The 22345-nt window shown below is 43.4% G+C and overlaps 1 protein-coding gene across 1 annotated transcript in view; it reads right to left on the bottom strand.

Moving 5' to 3' along the window:
- The window catches only part of LOC120064882 (integrin alpha-7-like), a 103103-nt gene that overhangs the window by 2743 nt on the left and 78015 nt on the right, over positions 1-22345 (bottom strand). The window contains exons 16-23 of the mRNA XM_039015474.1: positions 19858-20012; positions 19503-19580; positions 19155-19257; positions 12502-12720; positions 12145-12261; positions 8917-9030; positions 735-833; positions 98-223 (exon numbers count right to left, since the gene is read on the bottom strand). Of these exons, the coding sequence (XP_038871402.1) occupies positions 98-223; positions 735-833; positions 8917-9030; positions 12145-12261; positions 12502-12720; positions 19155-19257; positions 19503-19580; positions 19858-20012 (1011 nt within the window). The remainder of the gene's footprint in view (positions 1-97; positions 224-734; positions 834-8916; positions 9031-12144; positions 12262-12501; positions 12721-19154; positions 19258-19502; positions 19581-19857; positions 20013-22345) is intronic.

The following is a 22345-nucleotide window of genomic DNA, read 5'->3' as shown; positions in this document are numbered from 1 at the left end:
TACGGTATGCAGACCAGCATGGACAGCACCAGGATAATAGAGATATGTAGGAACAGTAATAGAGGTGTTAATTCTGTGTTATACTAGGTGTTGGTACCTTCCAGAGGATGCAGACCAGCAGAGACAGCACCAGGATACCAGCCAGGATGGCTATGAGAATCCACCACCAGGGGATCCAGTACTGGGCAGTCAGACCAACCTCTGGGTAAATCATCACTGGGACCTACAGGGAAAACACAGTAATATATGAGTGTTTTATTGTGAAGTGTCTTTACTGTGTATGTGTCTCTAGTAGATAGAATACAGAGTATTTTCCTGGTCAGGTCATGTGATCAGGGAAAACTCATGGCTCTAGTTATTCATGTTAATAGTTAAGAGTGTGTGTGTGTGTGTGTGTGTGTGTGTGTGTGTGTGTGTGTGTGTGTGTGTGTGTGTGTGTGTGTGTGTGTGTGTGTGTGTGTGTGTGTGTGTGTGTGTGTGTGTGTGTGTGTGTGTGTGTGTGTGTGTGTCTAAGTGTGTGTATGTGTGTGTGTCTCTGTGTGTGTGTGTCTCTCAGTGTGATTTTATGTGTATCTCTCAGTGTGTATGTGTGTGTGTGTGTGTCTCTCAGTGTGTGCGTGTGTGTGTGTGTGTGTGTGTGTGTGTGTGTGTGTGTGTGTGTGTGTGTGTGTGTGTGTGTGTGTGTGTGTGTGTGTGTGTGTGTGTGTGTGTGTGTGTGTGTGTGTGTTAGATACCTGTGCAGCAGCATCCCTCAGCACCAAGTGTTTGATGCTGGACTTGACTGTGATGTTGGCTCTAACCAGCAGCTCCAGAGCACTGACTGATGGGAACTCCTAAGAGAGAGAGAGAGATGAGAAGAGAGGGATGAAAAAGAGGAGAGAGAGAGAGAGAGCGAGAGAGATGAGAAGAGAAGAGAGGAGAGACCCCATGCACCCCACCCCCGCAAAGAGGGCATCAACATGGAAGTCACACATACGCCCAGGTAGTGAGCGGGCAAACAGGCCCAACCCCCACTCTTACACTCGCCCAAGCCAACGGCATGTACCAGATGCTCAGCAGGCTCTGCTCACACTTACTGGCCTGAGGCCAAACCACGACCAACAACATTGGACACTTTATGGAACAAAAAGCCTTCACTATATCATCCTGGAATATCCAAGGCCTGAGGTCATCTGCCTTTGGCCTAAAGAGTAGGAACCCGGACTTCACCAAAGAAATCGGTAATGCAGACATTGTCATCCTGCAAGAAACCTGGTACAGAGGAGACGGACCCACTGGTTGCCCTCTAGGTTACAGAGAGCTGGTAGTCCCATCCACCAAACTACCAGGTGTGAAACAGGGAAGGGACTCAGGGGGAATGCTAATTTGGTATAGAGCAGACCTAACTCACTCCATTAAATTAATCAAAACAGGAACATTTTACATTTGGCTAGAAATTCAAAAGGAAATTATCTTAACAGAGAAAAATGTCCTCCTGTGTGCTACCTATATCCCCCCACTAGAATCCCCATACTTTAATGAAGACAGCTTCTCCATCCTGAAGGAGGAAATCAATCATTTCCAGGCCCAGGGACATGTTTTAGTCTGTGGCGACCTAAATGCCAGAACTGGACAAGAACCTGACACCCTCAGCACACAGGGGGACAAACACCTTCCTGCAGGTGACAGCATTCCCTCCCCCATATGCCCCCCTAGGCACAACTACGACAACATAACCAACAAAAACGGGTCACAACTCCTGCAGCTCTGTCGCACGCTGGGTATGTACATAGTCAATGGTAGGCTTCGAGGGGACTCCTATGGTAGGTTCACCTATAGCTCATCTCTTGGCAGTAGCACTGTAGACTACATTATCACTGACCTCAACCCAGAGTCTCTCAGAGCGTTCACAGTCAGCCCACTGACACCCCTATCAGACCACAGCAAAATCACAGTCTACTTGAACAGAGCAATACTCAATCATGAGGCATCAAAGCCAAAGGAACTGAGTAACATTAAGAAATGCTATAGATGGAAGGAATGCAGTTTGGAAACCTACCAAAAAACAATTAGACAACAGCAAATTCAATCCCTTTTAGACAACTTCCTGGGTAAAACGTTCCACTGCAATAGTGAAGGTGTAAACTTGGCAGTAGAAAATCTTAACAGTATATTTGACCTCTCAGCTTCCCTATCAAATCTAAAAATCTCAAATAGAAAACCGAAGAAAATGAACAACAATGACAAATGGTTTGATGAAGAATGCAAAAATCTAAGAAATAAATTGAGAAACCTGTCCAACCAAAAACATAGAGACCCGGAAAACCTGAGTCTACGCCTTCACTATGGTGAATCACTAAAACAATACAGAAATACACTACGGAAAAAGAAGGAACAGCACGTCAGAAATCAGCTCAATGTAATTGAAGAATCCATAGACTCTAACCACTTCTGGGAAAATTGGAAAACACTAAACAAACAACAACACGAAGAATTATCTATCCAAAATGGAGATGTATGGGTAAACCACTTCTCCAATCTTTTTGGCTCTATAACAAAGAATAAAGAGCAAAAACATATACATGATCAAATACAAATCCTAGAATCAACTATTAAAGACTACCAGAACCCACTGGATTCTCCAATTACCTTGAACGAGTTACAGGACAAAATAAAAACCCTCCAACCCAAAAAGGCCTGTGGTGTTGATGGTATCCTTAATGAAATGATCAAATATACAGACAACAAATTCCAATTGGCTATACTAAAACTTTTTAATATCGTCCTTAGCTCTGGCATCTTCCCCAATATTTGGAACCAAGGACTGATCACCCCAATCCACAAAAGTGGAGACAAATTTGACCCCAATAACTACCGTGGAATATGCGTCAACAGTAACCTTGGGAAAATACTCTGCATTATCATTAACAGCAGACTCGTACATTTCCTCAATGAAAACAATGTACTGAGCAAATGTCAAATTGGCTTTTTACCAAATTACCGTACAACAGACCATGTATTCACCCTACACACCCTAATTGACAACCAAACAAACCAAAACAAAGGCAAAGTCTTCTCATGCTTTGTTGATTTCAAAAAAGCCTTCGACTCAATTTGGCATGAGGGTCTGCTATACAAATTGATGGAAAGTGGTGTTGGGGGTAAAACATACGACATCATAAAATCCATGTACACAAACAACAAGTGTGCGGTTAAAATTGGCAAAAAACACACACATTTCTTCACACAGGGTCGTGGGGTGAGACAGGGATGCAGCTTAAGCCCCACCCTCTTCAACATATATATCAACGAATTGGCGCGGGCACTAGAACAGTCTGCAGCACCCGGTCTCACCCTACTAGAATCCGAAGTCAAATGTCTACTGTTTGCTGATGATCTGGTGCTTCTGTCACCAACCAAGGAGGGCCTACAGCAGCACCTAGATCTTCTGCACAGATTCTGTCAGACCTGGGCCCTGACAGTAAATCTCAGTAAGACCAAAATAATGGTGTTCCAAAAAAGGTCCAGTCACCAGGACCACAAATTCCATCTAGACACCGTTGCCCTAGAGCACACAAAAAACTATACATACCTCGGCCTAAACATCAGCACCACAGGTAACTTCCACAAAGCTGTGAACGATCTGAGAGACAAGGCAAGAAGGGCCTTCTATGCCATCAAAAGGAACATAAATTTCAACATACCAATTAGGATCTGGCTAAAAATACTTGAATCAGTCATAGAGCCCATTGCCCTTTATGGTTGTGAGGTCTGGGGTCCGCTCACCAACCAAGATTTCACAAAATGGGACAAACACCAAATTGAGACTCTGCATGCAGAATTCTGCAAAAATATCCTCCGTGTACAACGTAGAACACCAAATAATGCATGCAGAGCAGAATTAGGCCGATACCCACTAATTATCAAAATCCAGAAAAGAGCCGTTAAATTCTACAACCACCTAAAAGGAAGCGATTCCCAAACCTTCCATAACAAAGCCATCACCTACAGAGAGATGAACCTGGAGAAGAGTCCCCTAAGCAAGCTGGTCCTAGGGCTCTGTTCACAAACACAAACACACCCCACAGAGCCCCAGGACAACAGCACAATTAGACCCAACCAAATCATGAGAAAACAAAAAGATAATTACTTGACACATTGGAAAGAATTAACAAAAAAACAGAGCAAACTAGAATGCTATTTGGCCCTAAACAGAGAGTACACAGTGGCAGAATACCTGACCACTGTGACTGACCCAAACTTAAGGAAAGCTTTGACTATGTACAGACTCAGTGAGCATAGCCTTGCTATTGAGAAAGGCCGCCGTAGGCAGACATGGCTCTCAAGAGAAGACAGGCTATGTGCACACTGCCCACAAAATGAGGTGGAAACTGAGCTGCACTTCCTAACCTCCTGCCCAATGTATGACCATATTAGAGAGACATATTTCCCTCAGATTACACAGATCCACAAAGAATTTGAAAACAAATCCAATTTTGATAAACTCCCATATCTACTGGGAGAAATTCCACAGTGTGCCATCACAGCAGCAAGATTTGTGACCTGTTGCCACAAGAAAAGGGCAACCAGTGAAGAACAAACACCATTGTAAATACAACCCATATTTATGCTTATTTATTTTAACTTGTGTACTTTAACCATTTGTACATTGTTACAACACTGTATATATATAATATAACATTTGTAATGTCTTTATTGTTTTGAAACTTCTGTATGTGTAATGTTTACTGTTAATTTGTATTGTTTATTTCACTTTTGTATAATATCTACCTCACTTGCTTTGGCAATGTTAACACATGTTTCCCATGCCAATAAAGCCCATTGAATTGAATTGAATTGAGAGGGATGAAAAAGAAGAGAGGAGAAAGAGAGAGAGAGAGAGAGAGAGAGAGAAGAAAGAGAGAGAGAGAGGGAGACATGAAAAAGAGGAGAGGAGAGAGAGAGACATGAAAAAGAGGAGAGGAGAGAGAGACATGAAAAAGAGGAGAGGAGAGAGAGAGACATGAAAAAGAGGAGAGGAGAGGAGAGAGAGAGAGAGAGAGAGAGAGAGAGAGAGAGAGAGAGAGAGAGAGAGAGAGCGAGAGAGAGAGAGAGAGAGAGAGAGAGAGAGAGAGAGAGAGAGAGAGAGAGAGAGAGACATGAAAAAGAGGAGAGAGAGAGACATGAAAAAGAGGAGAGGAGAGAGAGAGAGAGAGAGAGAGAGAGAGAGAGAGAGAGAGAGAGAGAGAGAGAGAGGAGAGAAGAAAGGATAGAGAAGATTAACACTAGTCATTTACTAGGTAAAGGAGATTAGCGTGGCTCTGACCAGTAGCTCCAGAACTTGGTCTGAAGGAAACTCCTGACGGCAAGAGATCACATAAGGAGAGAGAGAGAGGGAGACATGAAAAAGAGGAGAGGAGAGAGAGAGACATGAAAAAGAGGAGAGGAGAGAGAGAGACATGAAAAAGAGGAGAGGAGAGGAGAGAGAGAGAGAGAGAGAGAGAGAGAGAGAGAGAGAGAGAGAGAGAGAGAGAGAGAGCGAGAGAGAGAGAGAGAGAGAGAGAGAGAGAGAGAGAGAGAGAGAGAGAGAGAGAGAGAGAGAGAGAGAGAGAGAGAGACATGAAAAAGAGGAGAGAGAGAGACATGAAAAAGAGGAGAGGAGAGAGAGAGAGAGAGAGAGAGAGAGAGAGAGAGAGAGAGGGAGACATGAAAAAGAGGAGAGGAGAGAGAGAGACATGAAAAAGAGGAGAGGAGAGAGAGACATGAAAAAGAGGAGAGGAGAGAGAGAGACATGAAAAAGAGGAGAGGAGAGAGAGAGACATGAAAAAGAGGAGAGGAGAGGAGAGAGAGAGAGAGAGAGAGAGAGAGAGAGAGAGAGAGAGAGAGAGAGAGCGAGAGAGAGAGAGAGAGAGAGAGAGAGAGAGAGAGAGAGAGAGAGAGAGAGAGAGAGAGAGAGAGAGAGAGACATGAAAAAGAGGAGAGAGAGAGACATGAAAAAGAGGAGAGGAGAGAGAGAGAGAGAGAGAGAGAGAGAGAGAGAGAGAGAGAGAGAGAGAGAGGAGAGAAGAAAGGATAGAGAAGATTAACACTAGTCATTTACTAGGTAAAGGAGATTAGCGTGGCTCTGACCAGTAGCTCCAGAACTTGGTCTGAAGGAAACTCCTGACGGCAAGAGATCACATCAATAAATGATGTATCCATCAAAGGTTACAGAAATCCCTTTTAACATCAGTAGTTGTCTTGGCACAACGTGCTTTATAGCGGGCCAGCCTAGACCCCTTTAGAAGCAGAGAAGACTTCATCAGCACAGACATTTACTAAGGAGAGGAGATTACACTGGCCAAACAAGATCACTGACATTATCAACGATATATTTATATGAGATGGTCAATAATAGGTTAGCCTGGCAAGAGACCGAGATCACTTTGTGCTTTCGCCAACTCCTATGACTCATTCCTCATTGTTTTATTTACAATGAATGACAAGGAACACGGATAATGCTTATGCTGATTTATACACTGTCAAAATACAACGCAAAGTGTCCCTCGTGTTGCCTTGTAGTTACAGTCTGTGATCGGCTCTCACTCCTTCATAATGCCCTTTCACAGTTACTGTTTCAGCAATACAAATGCTACTATTTAACATACACTTTGCATTAAGTGGTGCTTCAGGAAAACGTGCCAAGCAGAGACATGAAAGGTTGGAGCTATGACAGAGTAATGGCCACAGTGTTGAGAGGTGTTGTTGTTGAGGGGTAGTGTTGTTGAGGGGTAGTGTTGTTGATGGGTAGTGTTGTTGAGGGGTAGTGTTGTTGAGGGGTAGTGTTGTTGAGGGGTAGTGTTGTTGAGGGGTAGTGTTGTTTGAGGGGTAGTGTTGTTTGAGGGGTAGTGTTGTTGTTGAGGGGTAGTGTTGTTGAGGGGTAGTGTTGTTTGAGGGGTAGTGTTGTTTGAGGGGTAGTGTTGTTTGAGGGGTAGTGTTGTTTGAGGGGTAGTGTTGTTGAGGGGTAGTGTTGTTGAGGGGTAGTGTTGTTTGAGGGGTAGTGTTGTTGAGGGGTAGTGTTGTTGAGGGGTAGTGTTGTTGAGGGGTAGTGTTGTTTGAGGGGTAGTGTTGTTTGAGGGGTAGTGTTGTTTGAGGGGTAGTGTTGTTGAGGGGTAGTGTTGTTTGAGGGGTAGTGTTGTTGAGGGGTAGTGTTGTTGAGGGGTAGTGTTGTTTGAGGGGTAGTGTTGTTTGAGGGGTAGTGTTGTTGAGGGGTAGTGTTGTTGAGGGGTAGTGTTGTTGAGGGGTAGTGTTGTTGAGGGGTAGTGTTGTTGAGGGGTAGTGTTGTTTGAGGGGTAGTGTTGTTTGAGGGGTAGTGTTGTTGAGGGGTAGTGTTGTTGAGGGATAGTGTTGTTGAGGGGTAGTGTTGTTTGAGGGGTAGTGTTGTTGAGGGGTAGTGTTGTTGAGGGGTAGTGTTGTTGAGGGGTAGTGTTGTTGAGGGGTAGTGATGTTGAGGGGTAGTGTTGTTTGAGGGGTAGTGTTGTTGAGGGGTAGTGTTGTTGAGGGGTAGTGTTGTTGAGGGGTAGTGTTGTTGAGGGGTAGTGTTGTTTGAGGGGTAGTGTTGTTGAGGGGTAGTGTTGTTGAGGGGTAGTGTTGTTGAGGGGTAGTGTTGTTGAGGGGTAGTGTTGTTTGAGGGGTAGTGTTGTTGAGGGGTAGTGTTGTTGAGGGGTAGTGTTGTTGAGGGGTAGTGTTGTTGAGGGGTAGTGTTGTTGAGGGATAGTGTTGTTGAGGGGTAGTGTTGTTGAGGGGTAGTGTTGTTTGAGGGGTAGAGTTGTTGTTGAGGGGTAGTGTTGTTGAGGGGTAGTGTTGTTTGAGGGGTAGTGTTGTTGAGGGGTAGTGTTGTTGAGGGGTAGTGTTGTTGAGGGATAGTGTTGTTGAGGGGTAGTGTTGTTTGAGGGGTAGTGTTGTTGAGGGGTAGTGTTGTTGAGGGGTAGTGTTGTTGAGGGGTAGTGTTGTTGAGGGGTAGTGTTGTTGAGGGGTAGTGTTGTTGAGGGGTAGTGTTGTTGAGGGGTAGTGTTGTTGAGGGGTAGTGTTGTTGAGGGGTAGTGTTGTTGAGGGGTAGTGTTGTTGAGGGGTAGTGTTGTTTGAGGGGTAGTGTTGTTGAGGGGTAGTGTTGTTGAGGGGTAGTGTTGTTGAGGGGTAGTGTTGTTGTGGGGAATACAATACATGAGAGCAGGTTTTATCTATCAATAAGCTATAAGCTCAAAAAGCACTTGTTTTTTCCTACTAGCACTGACTTTGCTGAGGGAAAATGTTCTTGCTATGTCTGTGATATGTTGTTGTTTCACCAATTATTGTAAGATAAAAATGCTATCTGTAAGCTATTTGAAGATGAAAAAGCTAAAAAATAAAATTTAAAAAAAGGCACTTGTTTTTTCCTACTAGCACTGACTTTGATGATAAATAATTTTTGGCGGGAAAATGTACTTGCTATGATTGGGATATGTAGTCTCAGCTAGTTATGTTAAAATGAATACACTACTACTGTAAGTCGCTCTGGATAACAGTGTCTGCTAAATTTCTAAAATGGAAATGTAATGTGATGTGTTTGTTTGTTTTACCTTCAGGAAGGTGCTGTTACACCACACGGTGTGTGGGGTGAATTGCATCGTGGGAACAGTAGTCTTTGTTATTACCACATAACAACATAATGTGACAGGTGATGTGGTGTTTTACCTTCAGGGAAGTGCTGTTACACCACACGTCGTGTGGGGTGAATTGCATCGTGGGAACAGTAGTCTTTGTTATTACCACATAACAACATAATGTGATAGGTGATGTGGTGTTTTACCTTCAGGGAGGTGCTGTTACACCACGCGTCGTGTGGGGTGAATTGCATCGTGGGAACAGTAGTCTTTGTTATTACCACATAACAACATAATGTGACAGGTGATGTTTTACCTCCAGAAAGGTGCTGTTCCAAAGGCGTCCCTGGATCTTGAGGACAGCAGAGTCAGAGAAGCTGTGGAGAGGACACTGGAACAGCACACATCGCGCTGAACCCAGCAGACAGTCCTACACACACACAGAGTGGGTTGGGAAGACCATCGATGAGAATAGCAGAGTTGGGATTCAATCAAACTCGCAGTATGGATGCGCTGAGGTCCAGGGCTCTAGGGGCATGTTTGTTGCACGTGAGTTATGGGATGTTTTCTATGGTGCTGGCCTGATTACAACCAGTGTTGTGGAGTAGTGAGCTATGGGATGTTTTCTATGGTGCTGGCCTGATTACAACCAGTGTTGTGGAGTAGTGAGCTATGGGATGTTTTCTATGGTGCTGGCCTGATTACAACCAGTGTTGTGGAGTAGTGAACTATGGGATGTTTTCTATGGTGCTGGCCTGATTACAGCCAGTGTTCTGGAGTAGTGAGCTATGGGGTGTTTTGTATGGTGCTGGCCTGATTACAACCAGTGTTGTGGAGTAGTGAACTACATCTAGTTCAACCAGTAATTTAACTACATTTTACAGTAGCTTGATGGTAGTTGAACTAAATTCAACTCTTGGTAGTGTTTCCGGTAGTTAATTACTGTTTTACCATGTAGCTGTGTAGCTAACTACTAGAACTACACACTACTGTTTTACAATGTAGCGGTGTAGCTAACTACTGGAACTACACAATACTGTTTTACCATGTAGCGGTGTAGATAACCACTGGAACTACACAATACTGTTTTACCATGTAGCGGTGTAGATAACTACTGGAACTACACACTACTGTTTTACCATGTAGCGGTGTAGCTAACTACTGGAACTGCACACTGCTGTTTTACCATGTAGCGGTGTAGCTAACTACTGGAACTACACGCTCCTATTTTACCATGTAGAGGTGTAGCTAGCTACTAGAACTACACGCTACTATTTTACCATGTAGCGGTGTAGATCAGACCTGCCTATTTCTCACTTCTGTTTATGTGATTAATAGGATAAATGACACATTCTGTTCAAATCTGACTCCAAAGTGATCTATTCTTACGATTTGTAGTCTATGACGTTTCAGATTTAGATATGATAATATATCACAAATTAGCTTTAGTTCAGTAAACTGTATTATCTTAAGTGTGGATTACATGTAGAACCCTTTTTGGTTCCAGTTAGAACTCTTTTGGTTCCAGGTAGAACCCTCAGTGGAAAGGGTTATACATGGAACTCAAAAGGGTTCTAACTTGAACCAAAAAGCGTTCTTCAAAGGGTTATGCTATGGGGACAACCAAATAACACTTTTTAGTTCTAGATAGCACCTTTTTTCTAAGAGTGTACACATACAGTGGCAAGAAAAAGTATGTGAACCCTTTGGAATTACCTGGATTTATGCATAAATTGGTCATCAAATTTGATCTTATCTTCATCTTAGTCACAACAATAGGCAAACATAGTGTGCTTAAACTAATAACACACAAATTATTGTATGTTTGTCTATATTGAATACATCATTTAAACATTCACAGAGTAAGTTGGAAAAAGTATGTGAATCCTTAGATTAATGACTTCTCCAAAAGATAACTGGAGTCAGGAGTCAGCTAACCTGGAGTACAATCAATGAGACAAGATTGGAGATGTTGGTTAGAGCTGCCCTGCCCTATAAAAAACACTCACAAAATTTGAATTTGCTATTCACAAGAAGCATTGCCTGATGCCTCGAACAAAAGAGATCGCAGAAGACCTAAGATTAAGAATTGTTGACTTGCATAAAGCTGGAAAGGGTTACAAAAGTATCTCTAAAAGCCTTGATGTTCATCAGTCCACGGTAAGACAAATTGTCTATAAATGGAGAAAGTTCAGCACTGTTGCTACTCTCCCTAGGAGTGGCCGTCCTGCAAAGATGACTGCAAGAGCACAGCACAGAATGCTCGATGAGGTTAAGAAGAATCCTAGAGTGTCAGTTAAAGACTTACAGACATCTTTAGAACATGCTAACATCTCTGTTGACGAGTCTGCTATACGTAAAACACTAAACAAGAATGGTGTTCAGGGGAGGACACCACGAAAGAAGCCACCACTGTCCACAAAAAACATTGCTGCACGTCTGAAGTTTGCAAAAGTGCACCTGGATGTTCCACAGCGCTACTGGCAAAATATTCTGTAGATAGATTAAACTACAGTTGAGTTGTTTGGAAGGAACACACAACACTATGTGTGGAGAAAAAAAGACACAGCACACCAACATCAAAACCTCATCCCAACTGCAAAGTATGGTGGAGGGAGCATCATGGTTTGGGGCTGCTATGCTGCCTCAGGGCCTGGACAGCCTGCTATCATCAAGTTTATCAAGACATTTTGCAGGAGAATGTTAGGCTTTCTCTCCGCCAATTGAAGCTCAACAGAAGTTGGGTGATGCAACAAGACAACGACCCAAAACACAGAAGTAAATCAACAACAGAATGGCTTCAACAGAAGAAAATACTCCTTCTGGAGTCCTGACCTCAACCCAATTGAGATGCTGTGGCAAGACCTGAAGAGAGCAGCTCACACCAGACATCCCAAGAATATTGCTGAACTGAAACAGTTTTGTAAAGAGAACTGGTCCAAAATTCCTCCTGACCGTTGTGCAGGTCTGATCCGCATCTACAGAAAACATTTGGTTGAGGTTATTGCTACCAAAGGAGGATCAACCAGTTATTAAATACAAGAGTTCACATACATTTTCCACTCTGCACTGTGAATGTTTACACGGTGTGCTCAATAAAGACATTAAAACATAGAATTGTTTGTGTGTTATTAGTTTAAGCAGACTGTTTGTCTATTGCTGTGACCTAGATGAAGATCAGATCAAATTTTATGACCAATTTATGCAGAAATCCATGTATTTCCTAAAGGTTCACATACTTTTTCTTACCACTGTAGCTTTAGTGTAGCTTAAGTTCTTCCAGTGTGAAGTAACTGGTAACTTGGTAAACTATGTTTTCAGAGTAGCTTCCCCAACAATGGTTACAACCCCATTGTAATCCCTCTTGTTCCCTGTCCCCCAGCACCTCTCTGATTCAGAGAGGTTGGGTTAAATACGGAAGACACATTTCAGTTGAAGGCATTCAGTTGTACAACTGACTAGGTATCCCCCTTTCCCTGTCCCTCTCTTTCTCTGCCATCTCTCTCACTCTCACTTTCTGTCCTTCCCTCACTCTCTCTCTCACCAGTTTGAGTGACTTGCGTCTCTCTGAGGCAGCCACAGCAGGCGTAGTCCTACCCAGACTGCCCTTGGTCATCACATGGCCCTCCTCTTCTGGGTTGGAACGCCCCTTCCTCCTGGCCTGCTCACAGGGACATGAAGCAGAGGACAACACACATTACATCACGTATATCAAATATATATATATTTTTTTACATCTCATGAAACCACAACAATACTTCGTGTTAGGCAAACAATATAATTATGCTTTAGCTCATGAGTGTGAGGAGGTGTACCCGTTTTTGTCCAATGGGGTTATTTATGGACAATATTTTTCTCCATTTATGGAACCCCTTATGGCTCAAGACCACTAAAATCCTACCTTCAGGCCTGCTGCCTGTGGCTGGTCGTCAGAAGGAGAACTGTGGGAGAACTTGCGTGGGTTGAGGGAGGTGTGGGGGGTACAGTGTGTTTCTGGATGGCCATGGAAGTGGAGAGCAGTGGGGTACAGGAGCCACTTCCCATTGGACAGCTCGTGAGGCCACATGATGTTGAGGAAGGCGGAGCCTAGAGTCTGCAGGGACGGCCCGGTGTTGGTCACCTGATCAAAACATGAAGGATTGAATAGGTAACTGAATGAAAAAAAGCACACCAAAAACACACCAGAATATGAATATATTGCTCTCTTCACAACACTGCATAGCTTTGTATCTTATATCTTCCAAGGTCCAAAGCCATAGAAATATATCCCTGTGTTACATTATCAATCAATCAATCAAATGTATTTATAAAGCCCTTTTTACATCAGCAGATGTCACAAAGTGCTATGGACTAAGGTCTACACCTGTTGTATTCGGCGCATGTGACAAATAACATTTTATTTGATTACATTTTTAGAAACACAGTGGCTAGGAAAAACTCCCTAGAAAGGCAGGAACCTAGGAAGAAACCTAGAGAGGAACCAGGTTCTGAGGGGTGGCCAATCCTCTTCTGGCTGTGCCGGGTGGAGATTATAACAGTACATGGCCAAGATGTTCAAATGTTCATAGATGACCAGCAGGGTCAAATAATAATAATCACAGTGGTTGTAGAGGGTGCAACAGCACCTCAGGAGTAAATGTCAGTTGGCATTTCATAGCCAAGCATTCAGAGTTAGAGACAGCAGGTGCAGTAGAGAGAGAGAGTAGAAAGCAGCAGGTCTGGGACAAGGTAGCACATATGGTGAACAGGTCAGGGTTCCATAGCCTCAGGCAGAACAGTTGAAACTGGAGCAGCAGCATGACCAGGTGGATTGGGGACAGACAGCAAGGAGTCATCAGTCCAGGTAGTCCTGAGGCATGGTCCTAGGGTTCAGGTCCTCCGGGAGGGCAGGAGAGGGAAAGAATTAGAGGGAGCATACTTAAATTCACACAGGATAAGACAGGAGAATTACACCAGATATAACAGACTGACCCTAGCCCCCTACACATAAACTATTGCAGCATAGATACTGGAGGCTGAGACATGAGGGGTCAGGAGACACTGTGGCATCGCCCGACGATACCCCCGGACAGGGCCAACCAGGCAGGATATAACCCCACCCACTTTGCCAAAGCACAGCCCCCACACCACTAGAGGGATATACGCAGACCAACAACTTACTACCCTGAGACAAGGCTGAGTATAGCCCACGAAGATCTCCTCCACCGCAGAAACCCAAGGGGGGGTCACAAACCCGGACAGGGGATCCCTTCAGTGACTCAACTCACTCACTTGACGTACCCCTTCTAGGAACGGCATGGAAGAGCACAAGTAAGCCAGTGTCAGAGAATCCCAGTCAAGAGAGGGGAACCGGCCAGGCAGAGACAGCAAGGGCAGTTAGCATTTATGGAACCCCTTATGGCTCAAGACCACTAAAATCCTACCTACAGTCTGCCTACCCATGTGAGAGACGCAGACTCGGTCTCAACCTTTAAGTCTTTACTGAAGACTTATCTCTTCAGTAGGTCATATGATTGAGTGTAGTCTGGCCCAGGAGTGTGAAGGTGAACGGAAAGGCTCTGGAGCAACGAACCGCCCTTGCTGTCTCTGCCAGGCCGGTTCCCCTCTCTCCACTGGGATTCTCTGCCTCTAACCCTGTTACAGGGGCTGAGTCACTGGCTTGCTGGTGCTCTTTCATGCCGTCCCTAGGAGGGGTGCGTCACTTGAGTGGGTTGAGTTACTGACGTGATCTTCCTGTCTGGGTTGGCGCCCCCCCTTGGTTTGTGCTGTGGTGGAGACCTTTGTGGGCTATACTCGGCCTTGTCTCAGGATTGTAAGTTGGTGGTTGAGGATATCCCTCTAGTGGTGCGGGGGCTGTGCTTTGGCAAAGTGGGTGGGGTTATATCCTTCCTGTTTGGCCCTGTCCGGGGGTTTCTTCGGATGGGGCCACAGTGTCTCCTGACCGCTCCTGTCTCAGCCTCCAGTATTTATGCTGCAGTAGTTTATGTGTCGGGGGGCTAGGGTCAGTTGGTTATACCTGGAGTACTTCTCCTGTCTTATCCAGTGTCCTGTGTGAATTTAAGTATGCTCTCTCTAATTCTCTCGTTCTCTCTTTCTCTCTGAGAACCTGAGCCCTAGGACCATACGTCAGGACTACCGGGCATGCTGACACCTTGCTGTCCCCAGTCCGCCTGGCCTTGCTGCTATTCCAGTTTCAACTGTTCTGCCTGCGGTTACGAAACCCCTACCTGTCCCAGACCTGCTGTTTTCAACTCTTAATGATCGGCTATGAAAAGCCAACTGAGATTTATTCCTGATTATTATTTGACCATGCTTGTCATTTATGAACATTTTGAAAATCTTGGCTCTCTCTAATTTTCTCCTTCTCTCTTTCTTTCTCTCGGAGGACCTGAGCCCTAGGACCATACGTCGGGACTACCGGCCGTGGTGACTCCTTGCTGTCCCCAGTCCGCCTGGCCTTGCTGCTATTCCAGTTTCAACTGTTCTGCCTGCGGTTATGGAACCCCTACCTGTCCCAGACCTGCTGTTTTCAACTCTTAATGATCGGCTATGAAAAGCCAACTGAGATTTATTCCTGATTATTATTTGACCATGTTTGTCATTTATGAACATTTTGAAAATCTTGGCTCTCTCTAATTTTCTCCTTCTCTCTTTCTTTCTCTCGGAGGACCTGGGCCCTAGGACCATGCGTCGGGACTGCCGCCCGTGGTGACTCCTTGCTGTCCCCAGTCCGCCTGGCCTTGCTGCTATTCCAGTTTCAGCTGTTCTGCCTGCGGTTATGGAACCGCCACCTGTCCCAGACCTGTTGTTTTTCAACTCTTAATGATCAGCTATGAAAAGCCAACTGAAAATTATTCATGATTATTATTTGACCATGCTTGTCACTTATGAACATTTTTGAACATCTTGGCATAGTTCTGTTATAATCTCCACCCGGCACAGCCAGAAGAGGACTGGCCACCCCTCATAGCCTGGTTCCTCTCTAGGTTTCTTCCTAGGTTTTGGCCTTTCTAGGGAGTTTTTCCTAGCCACCGTGCTTCTACACCTGCATTACTAGCTGTTTGGGGTTTTAGGCTGGGTTTCTGTACAGCACTTCGAGATATTAGCTGATGTACGAAGGGCTATATAAAATAAAATTGATTGATTGATTGATTGATTGATTGATTAGTCGCTCCAGTGCCTTTCCGTTCACCTTCGCACCCCTGGGCCAGACTACACTCAATCATAAGACCTACTGAAGAGATGAGTCTTCAGTAAAGACTTAAAGGTCAAGACCGAGTCTGCGTCTCTCACATGGATAGGCAGACCATTACATAAACATTTAGCTCTATAGGAGAAAGCCCTGCCTCTGGCTGTTTGCTTAGAAATTCTAGGGACAATGCTTGTATATTGAAATATCTTTTTAAGGCTGTATGGCTTCTTGCATTCCCAAAAGTTCATACGTGTGTGTGTGGGTGTGCAACCACACACCCTCTGGGCAGACAGGCTAAAGGCACTTGCTTGCCCAATTCATGGAACCGTTGATCTACTTCAGAAAAACTGTCTAGAGAGATTTCCTGTTGTTTTGACACCTCACTAGAAGTCCAGAATAACTAGCTGTTGCTACAGAACGAGACGACCAATTCACAGTTAGTCGGCACCTTTTACCCTAGTTTCATCTCGTTCTCCACACAAGATCACGTGTTTTCTATATGCGTGCATGAGATAGTTTGACTATACTCTGTACTCTTTGTGTCATCGAGCTCTCAGCCTTACACCTCAGGGTGCATGACTGACGCAGATTTTTCAATGTTACAAAGATGGAAAAAAGCTGTCCTTGAAATATTCTTGATATGTTCGTCAAAAGCGAGATCAGGGACAGAGTAACGCTGAGGTCCTTCACAGTTTTATTTGAGACGACTGTACAACCATCAAGATTAATTGTCAGATCCAACAGAAGATCTCTTTGTTTCTTGGGACCTAGAACTAGCATCTCTGTTTAGTCCGAGTTTAAAAGTAAAACATTTGCCGCCATCCACTTCCTTATGTCTGAAACACAGGCTTCCAGGGTGGGCAATTTTGGGGCTTCACCGTGTTTCATTGAAATGTACAGCTGCGTATTATCCGCATAGCAGTGAAAGTTAACATTATGTTTCCAAATGACATCACCAAGAGGTCAAATATATAGTGAAAACTATAGTGGTCCTAAAATTAAACATTGAGGAACACCAAAACTTACAGAGACAAACTGATATCGTTCCGACAGAAAAGATCTAAACCAGGCCAGAAATTGTCCGTGTAGACCAATTAGGGGTTCCAATCTCTCCAAAAGAATGTGGTGATCGATGGTGTCAAAAGCAGCACTAAGGTCTAGGATCAAAAGGACAGATGCAGAGCCTTGGTCTAACGCCATTTGAAGGTAATTTACCACAGTCACGAGTGCTGACTCAATGCTATGATGGGGTCTAAAACCAGACTGAAGCGTTTCGTGTAAATTATTTATCAACAGGAAGGCAGTGAGTTTCTGCACAACAGCTTCTTTTTTTGAGAGAGGAATGGGAGATTCGATGTAGACTGATAGTTTTTTTTACATTTTCTGGGTCAAGGTTTGGCTTTTTCAAAAGAGGCTTTATTACTGCCACTTTTAGTGAGTTTGGTACATATCCGGTGGATAGGGAGATGTTTATTGTGTTCAACATAGGAGGGCCAAGCACAGGAAGCAGCTCTTTCAGAAGTTTAGTTGGAATAGGGTCCAGTATGCAGCTTGAAGGTTTTGAGGCCATGACTATGTTCATGAATGTGTAAAGAGATATAGGATTAAAAAACGTGTCTCCATTGATCCTACTGTAGGTCTTGGCAGAGTTGTGCAGACTCAGAACAACCAAGCTTTGGAGAAATATGCACATTCAAAGAGTAGTCCGTAATTTGCTTTCTGATGATCATGACCTTTTCTTCGAAGAAGTTCATCAATTCATCACTGATGAAGTGAAAGCCATACCCCCTTCGGGGAATGCATTTTTTTAGTTAGCTTTGTGACAGTATCAAAAATACATTTAGGATTGTTCTTAGTCTCCTCAATTAGGTTGGAACAATAGGATCATTTTAGCAGCAGTGAGGGCTCTTCACTTTGCACAACATTCTCTTTCCAAGCTAGTCGGAAGACTTTCAGTTTGGTGGAGCGCCATTGTCACGCCCTGACCTTAGAGAACCTTTTTATGTCTCTATTTGTTTGGTCAGGGTGTGATTTGGGGTGGGCATTCTATGTTTTTGTTTTCTATGATTTTGTATTTCTATGTTTTGGCCGGGTATGGTTCTCAATCAGGGACAGCTGTCTATCGTTGTCTCTGATTGGGAACCATACTTAGGTAGCCCTTTTCCCTCCTTTCAGTGTGGGAAGTTGTCTTTGTTTGTGGCACTATAGCCTTAAGCTTCACGGTTGTTGTATTGTTTATTGTTTTTGTCGGCGTCATCCTAATAAAAAGGAATATGTACGCTTACCACGCTGCGCTTTGGTCCTCTTCATTCGACAGCCGTGACAGCCATTTCCATTCCAATTTTCTGGAAGCTTGCTTCAGTGCTCGGGTATTTTCTGTATACCAGGGAGCTAGTTTCTTGTGACAAATGTTTTTTGTTTTTAGCAGTGCTACTGCATCTACAGTATTATGCAAGGTTAAATTTAGTTCCTCAGTTAGGTAGTTAACCGATTTTTGTACACCGACATCCTTGGGTAGGTGGAGGGAGTCTGGAAGGGCATCTAGGAATCTTTGGGTTGTCCGAGAATTTATAGCACGGCTTTTGATGATCCTTGGTTGGGGTCTGAGCAGATTATTTCTTGTGATTGCAAACGTAATAAAATGGTGGTCCGATAGTCCAGGATTATGAAGAAAAACATTGAGATTCACAATATTTTTTAACAGGACGAAACCAGGTCCAGGGTATGACTGTGGCAGTGAGTAGGACATGTTGGACAAAATCCACTGACTTGATGATGACTCAAAGTCTTTTGGAGTGGGTCTGTGGACTTTTCCATGTGAATATTAAAGTCACAAAAAATTTGAATATTATCTGCCATGACAACAAGGTCCGATAGGAATTCAGGGAACTCAGTGAGGAACGCTGTATATGACCCAGGAGGCCTGTAAACAGTAGCTATAAAAAGTGATTGAGTAGACTGACTAGAAGCTCAAAAGACGAAAACGCAGTCTTTTGTGTAAATATAAATTTGCTATTGTAAATGTTAGCAGCACCTCCACCTTTGCTTGATTCTCGGGGGATATGGTCACTAGTGTAATCAGGAGGAGAGGCCTCATTTAACACAGTAAATTCATCAGGCTTAACCCATGTTTTAATCAGGCCAATCACATCAAGATTATGATCAGTGATTAGTTAATTGACTATAACTGCCTTGGATGTGAGGGTTCTAACATTAATTAGCCCTATTTGGAGATGTGAGGTATCACGATCTCTTTCAATAATGACAGGAATGAAGGAGGTCTTTATTCCAGTGAGATTGCTAAAGCGAACACCGCCATTATCATACTACATCGACTTTTGATTCCTCTCCTCTTCTCTCACCGTAAACTCAAACTCCACAGCACTGCCCACATCGTCCAGGGTCTCCATGGCACTCTCCCCCTTCACAGCCCCACTGAAGAACAGCTGGTGTGGTCTGGCCAGCCTGAAACAACACAGAGACAGACAGGCGGATAGGGTCAGTGGACAGCTGGACAGAGCCTGAGAGCCTTATGGTACTACTGTTTACTGTTTGTATGTACCTCAGAACTCCCTGAAAACAGTAGCAACTGTCACTATTCTGGGTTAAATATCAATGAATGTGTATTGACCTACTGACTCACTGTACCGAATGTGGGCTCCGGGGGCAAAATTAGTTTGACACACCAATGACATGAGGGTGTGACTTACACACTGACAGCCAGGGGGAGCTCAATGATGATTTTAGCCACGGCTGTGACTGGGGCCAGGTCTCGCTGTTCACTGATACTGAGGAGGAGACAACACACACACACATCATATTGTCTGCAATCTGGAAAAACAATCTATCTTCATTTTTGACTATTTCAATTTGAATACATATATTGAAAGTAGCAATTCCCTTCTATGTGCAATGACAGTTGTATTTCTCTAGTACCAAGCGAAGTCATCCACCTTGTGAATTGCCATGATATGAAAATAAACAGTGTTTTTTTTTACAGTATGAGAAACCTAAGATACATTAAATAGACCAACTATGAAAATGAGTTGCCCAGCCAAGACTTACGTAGCCAGCAGGAGGTTGACAGTGAGTTCCGTGGTCTCTATGGTGATAGCAGACGTGCTGAGGATGATGTAGAATTTCAGTATAGCATCTCTCTTCAGAGGGTTTCCCAGCTCGCACTCTGCCTGAGAGCCGTTCTGATTGGCCTGGCACACCACCTACACACAGGAAACAGGAAACACAGGGTTATTATACTGCTAATGTAGCAAAGCAAAGTTGCCCTAAGGTTTTCTTGACCACATCACCAACATAGTTTTTTCTGGCTCTAAGCATAACATGTCAGCCTTGTCCAGAATCGATTCCTAGACCCTACCTCCTAGACCCTGTTGGAGATCTGAGAGGAATGGAAACGTTTAGTGTGAATACCTGTCGTCCCCTGAAGCAAGAGTAGGAAAGGATGTCCGGCAGGTTTAAGATCCGGGTTGGGGTTAAGTCCAAATTCCAATTCACTCATGAAGTGAATAATTTACGTTGAATTAAATTTGAGTTTTAAAAATCTTCAAGTTATGGAATTGGAATTGAATTGGAAATAGACTGCTTAGACTTTTTTTAATTGGAATTTAATTGGAATTGTAAAAACATGTAATCTTCAGAAATGAATTGAATTGTAATTCAATATTTAATGACCATAGTATAAAAAATGTACTGTAGGATTTGTTTTGAATCATTTCAACCTGTACTCCTATATGTCCAGTACAGCTAGGCTGTCTGAACAGTGACATGATCAGCCTGAGGGAATTTCATTCTAATAGGGATTTGTGGAATTGTTGAGGATAATATTGAATTGGGATTTGCATTCTTGAATTTACCTAACATTGGAATTCCAAGGAATTAAAATATCTCTGAATTCAAAGACTGAACTGGAATTTGAATAGAAAAGAAATGGAATTTACACAGAGAGAGAAATACATTTAAATGGAATTTGTGGAATTGACCGCAACCCTGGTTAGGATTAAGGCTATGGTTAGGTGTGTGTACCTGATGTTCCCTGAAGCAGGAGTAGGACAGGGTGTCTGGCAGGGTTAGGGTTTAGGCTAGGGTTAGAGTTAGGTGTGTGTACCTGATGTTCCCTGAAGCAGGAGTAGGACAGGGTGTCTGGCAGGGTTAGGGTTTAGGCTAGGGTTAGAGTTAGGTGTGTGTACCTGATGTTCCCTGAAGCAGGAGTAGGACAGGGTGTCTGGCAGGGTTAGGGTTTAGGCTAGGGTTAGAGTTAGGTGTGTGTACCTGATGTTCCCTGAAGCAGGAGTAGGACAGGGTGTCTGGCAGGGTTAGGGTTTAGGCTAGGGTTAGAGTTAGGTGTGTGTACCTGATGTTCCCTGAAGCAGGAGTAGGACAGGGTGTCTGGCAGGGTTAGGGTTAGAGTTAGAGTTAGGGTTTAGTGTTCGAGTTAGAGTTTAGGGTTAGGGTTAGGTGTGAATACCTGATGTCCCCTGAAGCCATAGTAGGACAGGTAGTGTGAAATGAATTTCTTGCAAACTCCAAACCCAACAATGCAGTAGTCAAAATCAATGTAGTACTAAAAACAACATACAAGAAATCAAAATAAGAAATAAGAAGAACACGAGAATGTAAGAAGCTATATACAGGGTCAGTTAATACCATACTATATACAGGGTCAGTTAATACCATACTATATACAGGGTCAGTTAATACCATACTATATACAGGGTCAGTTAATACCATACTATATACAGGGTCAGTTAATACCATACTATATACAGGGTCAGTTAATACCATACTATATACAGGGTCAGTTAATACCATACTATATACAGGGTCAGTTAATACCATACTATATACAGGGTCAGTTAATACCATACTATATACAGGGTCAGTTAATACCATACTATATACAGGGTCAGTTAATACCATACTATATACAGGGTCAGTTAATATCATACTATATACAGGGTCAGTTAATACCATACTATATACAGGATCAGTTAATACTATACTATATACAGGGTCAGTTAATACCATACTATATACAGGGTCAGTTAATACCATACTATATACAGGGTCAGTTAATACCATACTATATACAGGGTCAGTTAATACCATACTATATACAGGGTCAGTTAATACCATACTATATACAGGGTCAGTGCCAATACCATACTATATACAGGGTCAGTTAATACCATACTATATACAGGGTCAGTTAATACTATACTATATACAGGGTCAGTTAATACCATACTATATACAGGGTCAGTTAATACCATACTATATACAGGGTCAGTTAATACCATACTATTTACAGGGTCAGTTCAATACCATACTATATACAGGGTCAGTTAATACCATACTATATACAGGGTCAGTTAATACCATACTATATACAGGGTCAGTTAATACCATACTATATACAGGGTCAGTTCAATACCATACTATATACAGGGTCAGTTAATACCATACTATATACAGGGTCAGTTAATACCATACTATATACAGGGTCAGTTAATACCATACTATATACAGGGTCAGTTAA

This window comes from Salvelinus namaycush, chromosome 20 (genome assembly GCF_016432855.1).
Source record: "Salvelinus namaycush isolate Seneca chromosome 20, SaNama_1.0, whole genome shotgun sequence".
NCBI classification, from domain to species: domain Eukaryota; kingdom Metazoa; phylum Chordata; class Actinopteri; order Salmoniformes; family Salmonidae; genus Salvelinus; species Salvelinus namaycush.
The sequence above is the reverse complement of the archived record's forward strand: the minus strand, read 5'-3'. Positions and strand labels throughout refer to the sequence as shown.